Source organism: Lactuca sativa, chromosome 6, assembly GCF_002870075.4.
Source record: "Lactuca sativa cultivar Salinas chromosome 6, Lsat_Salinas_v11, whole genome shotgun sequence".
NCBI lineage: Eukaryota > Viridiplantae > Streptophyta > Magnoliopsida > Asterales > Asteraceae > Lactuca > Lactuca sativa.
In genome coordinates, this window is record NC_056628.2 from 13,225,217 (window position 1) to 13,236,844 (window position 11,628).

Consider the following 11,628-nt stretch of genomic DNA (forward strand, 5'->3'; position numbering starts at 1 on the left):
GTTTAAAAACAAAATTTAAATTTTAAACAATGGCAAAGACTATGTTTGTTGGGCATGGGAACAACCCATTGTGGGCTTTTCAATCTATATCTAACTTAATAAATAAAAATCAATTTTGTCAAATGTTATGTTCTTATTAAATTTGACACATGTCATTTTTTAAGAGTTTTTAAATTATTTCTTTTCCACTTGTCATTTTCTTAAATATTTCATTTTTCTTAAATTTAAAATCCACATTTTAATGAGATTTATATATGTAAAGTAGATCATTCTATTAAATTTTATAATAAATGCTCTACAACCTTTATTATTTATTTTATTTATTATATTCTTTGTATTTATGTAAAATTATTACTTTAAAAAATATGTAATGCTTATAATTTTATACTAGGTGTGAGACCCGTGTATTACACGGGTTTATAAAAAAATTTAATATAAAATTATAAGCATTACATATTTTTTAAAGTAATAATTTTACATAAATACAAATAATATAATAAATAAAATAAATAATGAAGGTTGTAGACCATTTATTATGAAATTTAATAGAATTGTCTACTTTACATATATAAATATCATTAAAATGTGGATTTTAAATTTAAGAAAAATGAAATATTTAAGAAAATGACAAGTGGAAAAGAAATAATTTAAAAACTCTTAGAAAATGACATGTGTCAAATTTAATGAGAACATGACATTTGACAAAATTGATTTTTATTTATTAGGTTAGATTAATTTTTTTTTATAAACTCGTGTAATACACGGGTCTCACACCTAGTAACACATAAAAAAATACAAAGAAATCCATGACCAAGTTGACTCACATAGATATATTCACAAACCTAACTTGGCCAGATGTCACAATATAAGGTCATTAGGAGTACTCTCCACGCCAAAGGACGTGGAGAGCTTCCAAGTCAACCACCACAAACCACCATAGTACTCTCCACCTAGAAGGAGAGAGAGAGAGAGAGAGAGAGAGAGAGAGAGAGAGAGAGAGAAAAAAAATAAGTCTAAAAGAGAAAAAAAAGATAATTGGGCATTGTGGTTCGTCCTCCCCACCACAATCAACCATGAAAATGAGCCACTATGGAACATCGGTTGATTCACTGGGGTGGTGTTCACCTTCATGGTGGGTGCCACCTGGACAACCACGAACCTCCGTGCTTGGTACTTCGGACAACACTGATTATGATCATTATTTTTTTAGGACGCCGACTCACACGCATTCTAATTTAATTATAAATTGCTCCTACTTTCACATATGTCACACACAAGCTTGAACATTCAATTTTGCCTACTTTCACATATGTCACACACAAGCTTGAACATTCAATTTTTTTAAGGGTATCTGACCATGCTATTAGATCAAATGTATATTGGTTATTATGGATCCTAATTATCCAAATTATTTTCAAAATTCCAATCTTATGAGGATTTTTAAAAAATTTTAAAGAGTAAATTACACGAATGGTCCCTATGGTTTAGGGTAATTTGCACGTTTGGTCCCTAACTTATTTTTTTAACTCAGAAGGTCCCTACAGTTTGTTTTTGTTACACGATTGGTCTTTGTCTTACCTAAAAAGACTATTTTGCGATTGATTTTTTAATTTATTTAAATAAACACACCCCAACTCCATTCCCCTCACATTACCTTACCTACCCATTATTTTTTCCATTTTAAATAATAGTCTTTTAGGTAAGATAGGGACCAAGCGAGTAACAAAAACAAATAGTAGGGACCAAACGCATAACAAAAACAAATAGTAGAGACTTTCCGAGTTAAAAAAATTAGTTAAGGACCAAACGCGTAAATTACCGCAAACCATAGGGACCATTCATATAATTTACTCTTATGAACTTTCAGTCCGGGTTAAACTCTTCTACCTAATGGTGAGACTTCCCACAGTTATTTCTAGAAATTTATTTGACTAATCTCAAATGTCCATTTTGTATCTTTTTTTTTTTTTTTTTTTTTTGTAAATTTTCAATTGCACTTCAATTTCGATTTTGCTTTTTCGTTTTTTTGTTTTTTTCTTCCTAATGAAAGACGTATGCCTAGGGGTGTTCATTTGGATGAATCGGTTTGATCCGATCCAATCAAGTAAATCCAAATTGATTTCGGTTTTCAAAACATGGATCCGAATTGTGTAAACTAAATTCAAATCCGATCCGATCCGATCCAATTACAATTCGGTTGGATCGGTTTTTATAATTCGGTTTTCAAAAACCGAAACATTTTAAAACGACATATAATTATAATATTACCCAACTTTATATAAGAAGCAAAAACAAATAATTTAGTTGTGATTTGAAATTTATAAACAACTAATAAGAAGATATATTTTAGTTAAATATTTTATAGTTAAAAAACTTTCGAGAGAAAATGTATATTAATGTTTTTTTTTTGGTTGAAACGTTTTGAACCTATTTGAAAAAATAAATTACAAAATTAATAAATAATTATAGATATATATTATCTGTAGATAAATAATAAATGTTTATTCGGTTTTTTTGGACTATTCGGTTCTTATTTTATAAACCAAAACCAATCCAAAATCCAAAATAATAATTCGGTTTTGTTGAAACCCAATCCAAAAATCCGAATATCCGAACCAAATAGTCCAATCCAAATTGTCCAATTGAATAATTCGGTTTTATCCGAATAGTGAACAGCCCTAGGTATGCCTATGTGACCGTGTGCCCATGTAATTGGAGTTTTGGACGATACCAATTGATTTTAATTTTTATTATTTTTGGATTTTCACTATCATACAATTTGGTTCTCATTTCGTAGTTAACATGTCTTTTATTATTTTATTTGTTTTGTTAACTTTGTATTTTGTTTTGTAGGGTTAATGGTTTACTTTTATTTTGTTATTATTTTTTAAGGTTAATAAAGGTTTGATTTTATTTTGTTATTTTAGTCAAATTTTAATTTGCAACCATCATGTTATTTTATTTTAGTTAATTGCTAACTAATATTGTTATGGCTATAAACGATATTGGAGCCGAGTTTGTGGCATCTCTAGCTTTTGCATATCAAGCATTGTGGCTAACTTAGAATCTTCCAAGTTATTGGTTTGAAGCAAACACAAAGGAAACATTATTATATAATGTAATAAAATGTCGAAAATAAAGTTACCCAAGAATCTGATTGTTAACTAATAAAGAAGCAAACATATTGAGGTTTAGATGGATCTTGTCAATAATCATCTGGTTGAGTTAGTTGACTACATCACCACAATACCAAAAGTGCACATTATTGATATCATGTAGGATAAGCTATAGATTATTCAAATGGTAGTGGTGTGTGTGTGTTTGTATCATTTTGCTTCCTATAAAAACAAATGTAGAACATATATATATATATATATATATATATATATATATATATATATATATATATATATATATATATATATATATAACATAATAGAATATCGTTACTCTTCGCTTTGATAGCCTTGGGGGTTTTTGCTGGCCCAATTCCATTGATCTCTACACATCTCTTCTAATCCATACTTTGCCCTGCAGTTTACCACCCAAATACTTGAAAAACAAATACCTTTTTTTTTGGTGGTAAAAATACATTCAATGGCAATTTTGGTCCTTATTTCAGGTTTTTGTAAAGTTTCTATTTTGGTCCCCAAAATTGCAAAACTTAGATATAGTAGTCATTTTACTTGGAAGACAAACTTAGAATGTTACATGAACCTTAAATAAGGACCAAAAATGTAATTTACTAAAAATAAAATAAATAGATAAACAAAATTCACCCTCGAAACTTACTTCCAGTTCAATTCACGTTCCGCCTTTGCTGTTGACGCGTATATAATCTCAGCATCACCACGCCTTCTCCCCGTCTTTTCCATCGGGATTTTCTGCATTTTTTCAAATATTAATTATTTATCCAAGAAAAAAAAATTACTTATATCCGAAAGAATTAAAGAAAAACAAGTATAAGTACCTTTCCTGAAGCCTTTTCAAATGCAGACACCAGCTCCAAAACAGATGTCCCTTTACCTGTCCCCAAGTTATAAACTTCACAACCTAAAATAACAAATCATTAATTAAATTAAAACATCCATTCTTACAAATATTAATATTAAAGTTTTTATCATAATTCATAACATAAAAATGGCAAAAGAGACGCACCTATTTTAGGATCAGAGAGCTTTCTCAATGCAGCAGCATGTCCATCTGCTAAATCTACAACATGGATGTAATCCCGAACCTGAATTTTTTTTTTTCAAAAAAAATTATTACAAGTATTGCCACCATTTCAAGATAATTAAAAAAAAAAAAAAAGCATACCCCAGTTCCATCTTTTGTTGAGTAATCAGTCCCAAATACTTGGAGTTTAGGTTGCCTCCCAACAGCAACTTGTTGAAGAAATGGCATAAGATTATTTGGTATTCCATGAGGATCTTCACCTATTTTGCCACTAGGATGTGCACCAATTGGATTAAAAAAACGCAACAATAATATTTTCCAATCCGGATCTGAGCTGTATATATCACGGCATATCTCCTCAATCATCAGCTGAAGAAAAAAATTAAATCTATTAATTTCTTTACTTTGTCCCATCAATTGTCTGTATTATATAAAGAAGGTTTGTTTCTTTTCTAAACTGAATAATCCGTGTAAATGACCATTTTACCCTTATATATAACCAAAAACATCTTACCTTGGTCCGTCCGTATGGGTTGACTGCAGACAAAGGAAACTCTTCTGTGCATGGTACCTCCTTTGGTGACCCATAAACAGTAGCAGATGATGAAAACACAAGCTGAAATTAATGTTCAATCAGTAATTAGCTGAAACATGACTTAATCCAGTAGGTTAGGTTATACTAACTTTTTAGGAATTTGGCATGATTTATATTTTTCTTCCATTTCTAATTGTTTTTTTTAGATATTAATGAATGTGGGCCTATGAGTAAATGAGATACCTTTTTGCATCCATAGGCAGTCATGACTTGCAACAGAGTTAAAGTACCAATGATATTGTTGTTGTAGTACATCAATGGCTTCTCTACACTTTCACCAACTGCCTTTAATCCAGCAAAATGTATAACAGCATCAAACCTACATAACATAGCCACCACAACCTATTAGATTACTTCAACACAAATCACATACATGATATACGAATAGTACTAGTGAAAACAAGCTTACTTTGTGGAGGCAAAAAGCTTCTCTAGTGCAGGCTTATCCCGGATGTCCATCTGTAGCAAACGTATAACATCATTTCAAACCAAGCATATAATCAACTCAATTTCCTAAAATATCAAACTCTATTTCATGCTGAATACCAACATAAGACACTGAATTCATAGCGAAATTGGAAACTCTATATCCTCAATTCAATTCTGATTGATCCTGGATTTGAAAAACTCAAGGGCTAACCTTTTCACAAGTAAAAACAGATGCAAAAGCAAACTTAAGCATCTAATTGAAGAAATAAATAGTTAAGCAAGTAGTGAAAGGAGAAAACAACCTTGTGAAAAGATAGGTTAAAAGCAAGATCACCGGCGAGTTCTTGAACTCGATTGATAGCGACTTCAGAGGAATTATCGAGATTGTCAACCACCACCGCCTTATAACCGTCTAACAGCAGCTGCAACACGGTGTGACTCCCTATATATCCGGCACCACCAGTTACCAATATGCACAACGGCGGCTCCATTTGAGATGCGTATTGCGGAGAATCTATGGAGGTTTATGGAAGAGAGATGAGTCGGTAGATGGAGTTGACAGATAAGAGACGGCAGACTGACATGTGTTGAATCTGCAAGTGAGATTGTATGTGCATTTATAAGCATTAAAAGAGTGGGACAGATCGGAATAATGAAAAGGATTAGGGTTTCTAATCGCAATTTGAGGAAGAAAACAACTGAAGTCAACAGAAAGTTGAAATCTATAGAGGCGTGGAGATGTCTGGAAGCTTGTTGCCATTAGTCAACTAATGAGAGGGAAAATGCAAATTGAACACGCTCGTCTTTATCTTCTCTAGTACTTTTGACTTTTTATTATCTCTAATCTCTGATATATATTAAAAATAATATATATTATAAGAGAAACTTTTATTCTAAAATAAAAGAAAATATGAATTTTATTATATTTTATTCGTATATTTTTTTTATCTTTAGATCTTTTTCTACATCGTCCTCGTCACATGAATCTTTCAACCATGATTTGATTTCCAGGTCACATTCACTTCTACGTATTATCCCATACATGCACTTGTTAACATTATGAAATTCCAATAAATCAGCAAAGAGATTTAAATTTCATTTACACCCCGCTCCCGAGTCCAATTTAAAGAGAGAAAAGAAAGAAAATGGGAGGAAATGAGAGGAAAACAAGAGAGAATGGTGCTTCCGAGTTTCATTTTAAAGGAAGGAAGTGAAAGGAAATGGAAGGAAAACTTTCCCTCCTACTTTTCCTCCCGATTTGGGAGGATTTGAAAAGAAAGAACAAAATGTTTAACTTTCCTTCCATTTCTCTCCAACTCGGGAGCACAAATGACAATTTCTTTTTCTTTTCTTTTCTCTTCTTTTCTCTCCTTACTTTCTTTTCTCTTCTCTTCTTTTCTTTGCTACAACTCGGGAGCGGGGTGTTAAGTTAGCTAAGAAATCAGAAATTTTAATCATATCCAAGATTAAAACGATGGCTAGGTCATTTCGGTTCATAGATACCTCCAACCCAACAACCTTGTTTTCTGTCGCATGTAATTTGAAGTTTTATTTGATTTGCAGCATCGAATTTTTATTCATATATACCTTCAACCTATCAAGTTTAGCGTCAGTCGCATTTATTTGAGGTTACCTTCGATTTTTGCCAAGAAATTGATGATTATTCTGCTTTTACCGGTGATTGCAGGTTAGTTTTGTAAGTTTTTCTTCCTATATACGACGTGTGTATGGCTATTCATATTGCTCTATTTGTTTGGATATTCCATTTTTTTTAGTTCATCAAGGTGGCGCTCCATACTTTCGCTGCTCTCAAGAACAAGTTGAAGCATTTATGTCATAATTTTAGTCTCAAATTGCATTAATTAAAATATTAGTTCATGTGTGAAGAACATAATCTTTTGTAGTCATTGGTTCTATAGGAACCATGATTAGGTTGTTCAAAACCAAGGATGGGAGCTAAAATAGTTAAACGTATTTGTCCATCATCATCATTTTGAGCTTAGGTAAACTGTTTTAGTCTCGGGCTTGTTTAGCTTAGTAAGTTCTTGCTATCGTTTTATGGGGTTTGGTTATTATGTTTCTTTTTGTGCGAGATTCATACTACTCTGATTCTAGATTTTGGTTATTATACATTATATTCATATTACTCATTGTGACATCCCCAATTTCACGGCCCGAAAAAACCGATTTGTTTATGTTTTATTTTAAAATCAGAGTAACTTTTTAAAGAAAATATATTGCGGAATTTGTTCCAAAAAAAACATGATAAATATATTATCAAAGTATTTCCAAAGAAATGTATTTTATTTATATTAAAACTTTGGGATGTCATCGTCAATACTGAAACATAAACATAAACATACCTTACATTTATTTACACTAGTGATCTACACCTCCTTTAATCTCTCAGTGTAAAGTAGCTTCGTATTGATGCCTGTGATACAAATAGACTGAGTGGGTCAGGTTGGGAAACATGGTGGCACATAGAGTTTTCAACCAACAATAATATAATTATTATATTTAATCATCAAACAATCAACCAAATTACTCATCCCCATTATCGTATTTACTCTTAAGGATCTACCTTAAGAATAATCTATACTTCATTTATTCATTCTTAAGGATTCCCCTAAGGAATATGCACAAAGCTCATCGTTGCCTATGACACAACTGCCAATGTTATATATTAGACACACCTGCCAATATTATCAATTAGGCACAACTACTATGATTATGACATTCTATATTAGGCACAACTGTCAATATTATCCTTTAGGCGCAGCTGCCAGGATTATGTTGTATCTATTAGGCACAACTGCCAATATTATCCATTAGGCACAACTGCCAGGATATTTAGGTTACAACTGGTGAACACGTAAATCAAAAATACCTACGGGTTATGGCGCAACTGCCAATATTCATCTATATCATCTTTCATCCCTCATTATTTATCTACCCATGTTCTACCTAACATATTCGTAGATATAAAATACATATACAAATTAAATCATTTAAAACATGTATAAATCATTCATCCAACATATATATCAGGAACACAAATAATATGCACACATAGCATGTAATTTATATTAAATATTTCATATCTATGTGCAAGATGAAAGTAACTATGCACTCACTTTAGTAACGTGAGTTGATAGAATCTAACTAGAAACGGTCGGCGGTTCGTGATCGTCGGGCTCGGAACGCGGAAATGCCTTCAACAAACGAGAGAGAGAGAGAGAGAGAGAGAAAAGAATTGGTATAAGGAAGAGTAAGGGCTAAACTTTCTATTTATAGGGTGATTTTTGGCCCCTCACGACGTGAGAATTCATTTCTCACGTCGTGATCCATGGATGTATCACCTCGTAGCTACGCCATCTGCGTTCTAGGCTTGAATAGTGTCCGTTTGACTCCTCACGTCGTGAGAATTGATGCTCATGTCGTGAGCCCATTCCGTAGACTTGACATCTGCATTCTAGCCTTGAAAAGTGGCGTTTTGACTCCTCACGTCGTGAGAAAAGAGGCTCACGTCGTGAGTCCAGTCAGATTAGGGTTTCTGACACGTGTCATGCTCTCAGACAACTACATCTTCGGAAGGCCATAACTTTTGCATACGAGCTCCGTTTTTGACGTTCTTTATATCCACGCGAAGAGACGTACTCTATAACTTTTCTTTAGAACCCTAAGGCTAAAAAGTAATCTATCATAAACTCACTTTTTATGATTCCTGATGTCGTACCGGTTTTGTCGCGAATCTTCGACAAGTTATGACTTCTTTGTTATAACTCGGATTTGAACGTTCTTTATATGTACAGAAACCTTGTGACATATACTACAACTTAGTTAAGATTATTTATTCTAAATAATCCTCTATCAAAAAGTCATTTTTGTCGCTTATCGTCTCTAAATTGACTAGCTCGAATCTGCGGGCGTTACACTCATATTTTTTTTTTCTTATGCTGTCGTGCAGGTCAAATGAATCAAAAAGATTATTAGAGGAACTAACTGAATGACAAAATTGGGTATCTCTATATGTGTATGACAAATTGGGTATCAAGAGTTGACTTATTTTCCAACATTATGCTCTTAAATAGATTGCTCTCACATAATTCTTTAGGTTATCAGTTAATGTTCTATGGATTGATTTAACACTAACATGTTTTTATTATTCGTTTCAGTCCATTTAGTTATTGAAGTTTTTGCAACCGCCTTCCAACTGTTCAACGAAAGGTCTAGCTTAAAACCTTCATTATAATCAGTTGAATAAAAAAGAGTACATGATGTAGATAAATGTGTTTCCAAACCTTCATTTTATATGTTAGTTTGCTAATTTATGTTTTGATCTTTTGATTTTATAGCTACAAAGAACCTCAAAAGGTGTTAGAATTTTGGGGTAAGACAACACTTGGACTTCTGAGAGTCGTGATGAACACTCTTAAATTGAAGTATTTGGGTGGTACTCCCAAATCTTCAATTGGATAAGACTCAGAAGTTTGGGATACAAGAACTGAGAATGTTAGATGATGTGATTTTCGTGTGTAGCGGAAAATGATGACCAACAAATGCTTATAAACCACCTTTGTTTGAAAACTATCACAAAACAGTTTTTTGTGTCAAATCTGTCCAAACTACCACAAGACGGTTTGTAGCAATCATAAAATTTCATAAAACCAGCTCAACTACAGCCATGGGTTGCCGACCCTTAGACCCCGCTCCCAGGGCGCCGTCTCTGGACCCCTGTTCGTTCAGGGGATTGGCCCCTCAATGACGGTCTACTATGAATCTGGAACAAACTTAAAAAAGTACGCACTCCGCACATCCTTTATTTGTTTAATATATGTCAAGATTATATATGGTCAACAAATTAATCCATTACACTTACGTACACATTTGTGATACAAATCACCAACAAAAGGTTTATATATTGTTGAGAAAGGTCAACAAATCGCCCCTCACCAATGAACCACCAGCACCTCTCTTTCTTTACCACTTTCTATTTAAAAATATTGGGTTTTGTTGTTTTATTTTGATTTTATAATGGTCTATCTTTCTTGGTTTTTTGTTTGTTTTTTTATTCACATGCCTATAATGAAGATGTAAAATCTCTCTTTACCTTGCCTAAATTGAAGATGCTAAAAGTTGTATTATTTTATAATATGATAACATATTCTAGCAGTACATGTTGACACGATTTTGGAAATATAAATAACACAAAATTATGACTTCATATGAAGAAGTTATGATTTTTCTAAGTTTTAAAATCAACATTGCGTAGAAATGTGCGTCGTAAAAAGGTAGGGGAAAATTGGTTAAGTTTTAACCAAAACAATGTAAAGGAAAATCATAGTACTCCTCGATACAAAAACCGGTGAAACGAAGACCACCAAAAACCGGAGTCCATACAAAAGAGTTATTATTTTTGCAAAATCATTAAGGGTACACCCTTGTAAAAATATTAGCTAAAAATAAAGTCAGAACTAGCCAAAACAATCTAAATGAAAGTTGCAGTGCCTATCGATAGCTACACGTGGATATAAAGAACGTCGAAAACGAAGCTCGTATGAAAAGGTTATGATTTTTCAAAAATCCGAACTTTTACATGGTAAGAGCCTATGTGGCACGCCCGGAGCATGCCACATGGCACCACCGACGCGCAGATTCGTCCAAATTCGGTTGATGTGGGCGAGCGAGAGAGCGACACGTGGCAACACCCGGGTGGAGCCAATGCATCAAGGTGTGGTGCGCCATTAACAAAGTGTGGCGTGCTCCTCACAAAAGACTTGCAATAAATAGCAAGTCCGAGGTCTTCCATTTCACACCTATCTCTTATAGTCTCTCTTACCCTCTCTCGACCAGAGGCTCCCCCGCCCCCGTCTCCCTGAGCGGTTCCAAGCCTCCCGACGCCTTCGAGTGCAACATCGAGAATCTCGAAAAACACGCTTCAAGGGTGAGTTTCACGACCCTTTTTTATTGTTCTGTCGGGGGAATAGATGATTAAGTTATTAGTTATTGTTATGATATTATTAGGGTATTATTTAAAAATTAAATTATATTATTATCTTGTTCATTTTTAATGGATAATAAGTAAATATTATGTCATTACTCTGCTCATTTTTGGATAATATTTGGATAATAGTATTAGTTATTGTTATGATATTATTAGGGTATTATTTAAAAATTAAATTATATTATTATCTTGTTCATTTTTAATGGATAATAAGTAAATATTATGTCATTACTCTGCTCATTTTTGGATAATATTTGGATAATAGTAAAATACTATGACGTTACTCTGGGAATTAAACATTATAATTAATTATAGAAAGACAACATTCTAACTCGGAAACTATTAAGGTTATATTCTTGAAACCGAGATGTGTGAGTTGTATCTTGCGAATCGGTTGCACATTGATAATATGTAAACGCAC

The 11,628-nt window shown here is 32.9% G+C and overlaps 1 protein-coding gene across 1 annotated transcript; it reads right to left on the reverse strand.

The window, feature by feature from the left end:
* Positions 1–3,082: 3,082 nt before the first annotated feature.
* Positions 3,083–5,942, reverse strand: LOC111918798 (UDP-glucose 4-epimerase GEPI48). The gene is made up of 9 exons (XM_052764553.1): positions 5,503–5,942; positions 5,181–5,230; positions 4,955–5,090; positions 4,691–4,792; positions 4,318–4,545; positions 4,159–4,237; positions 3,971–4,053; positions 3,793–3,884; positions 3,083–3,531 (listed from the first exon to the last, which is right to left on the reverse strand). Exons 1-9 carry the CDS (start codon positions 5,689–5,691, stop codon positions 3,447–3,449), a joined length of 1,044 nt encoding a protein of 347 aa, XP_052620513.1. The 5' UTR covers positions 5,692–5,942; the 3' UTR covers positions 3,083–3,446.
* Positions 5,943–11,628: the final 5,686 nt, after the last annotated feature.

Bases quoted from the DNA above. Each gene is read 5' to 3' on its own strand.
- LOC111918798 (XM_052764553.1), bottom strand. From the start codon at position 5,691: ATGGAGCCGCCGTTGTGCATATTGGTAACTGGTGGTGCCGGATATATA. The intron at 4,054-4,158 runs GTGCGTCTCTTT...TTGTTATTTTAG, and splicing joins GCTCTCTGATCCTAAAATAG to GTTGTGAAGTTTATAACTTG. The intron at 3,885-3,970 runs GTACTTATACTT...GAAAAAATGCAG, and splicing joins TTGAAAAGGCTTCAGGAAAG to AAAATCCCGATGGAAAAGAC.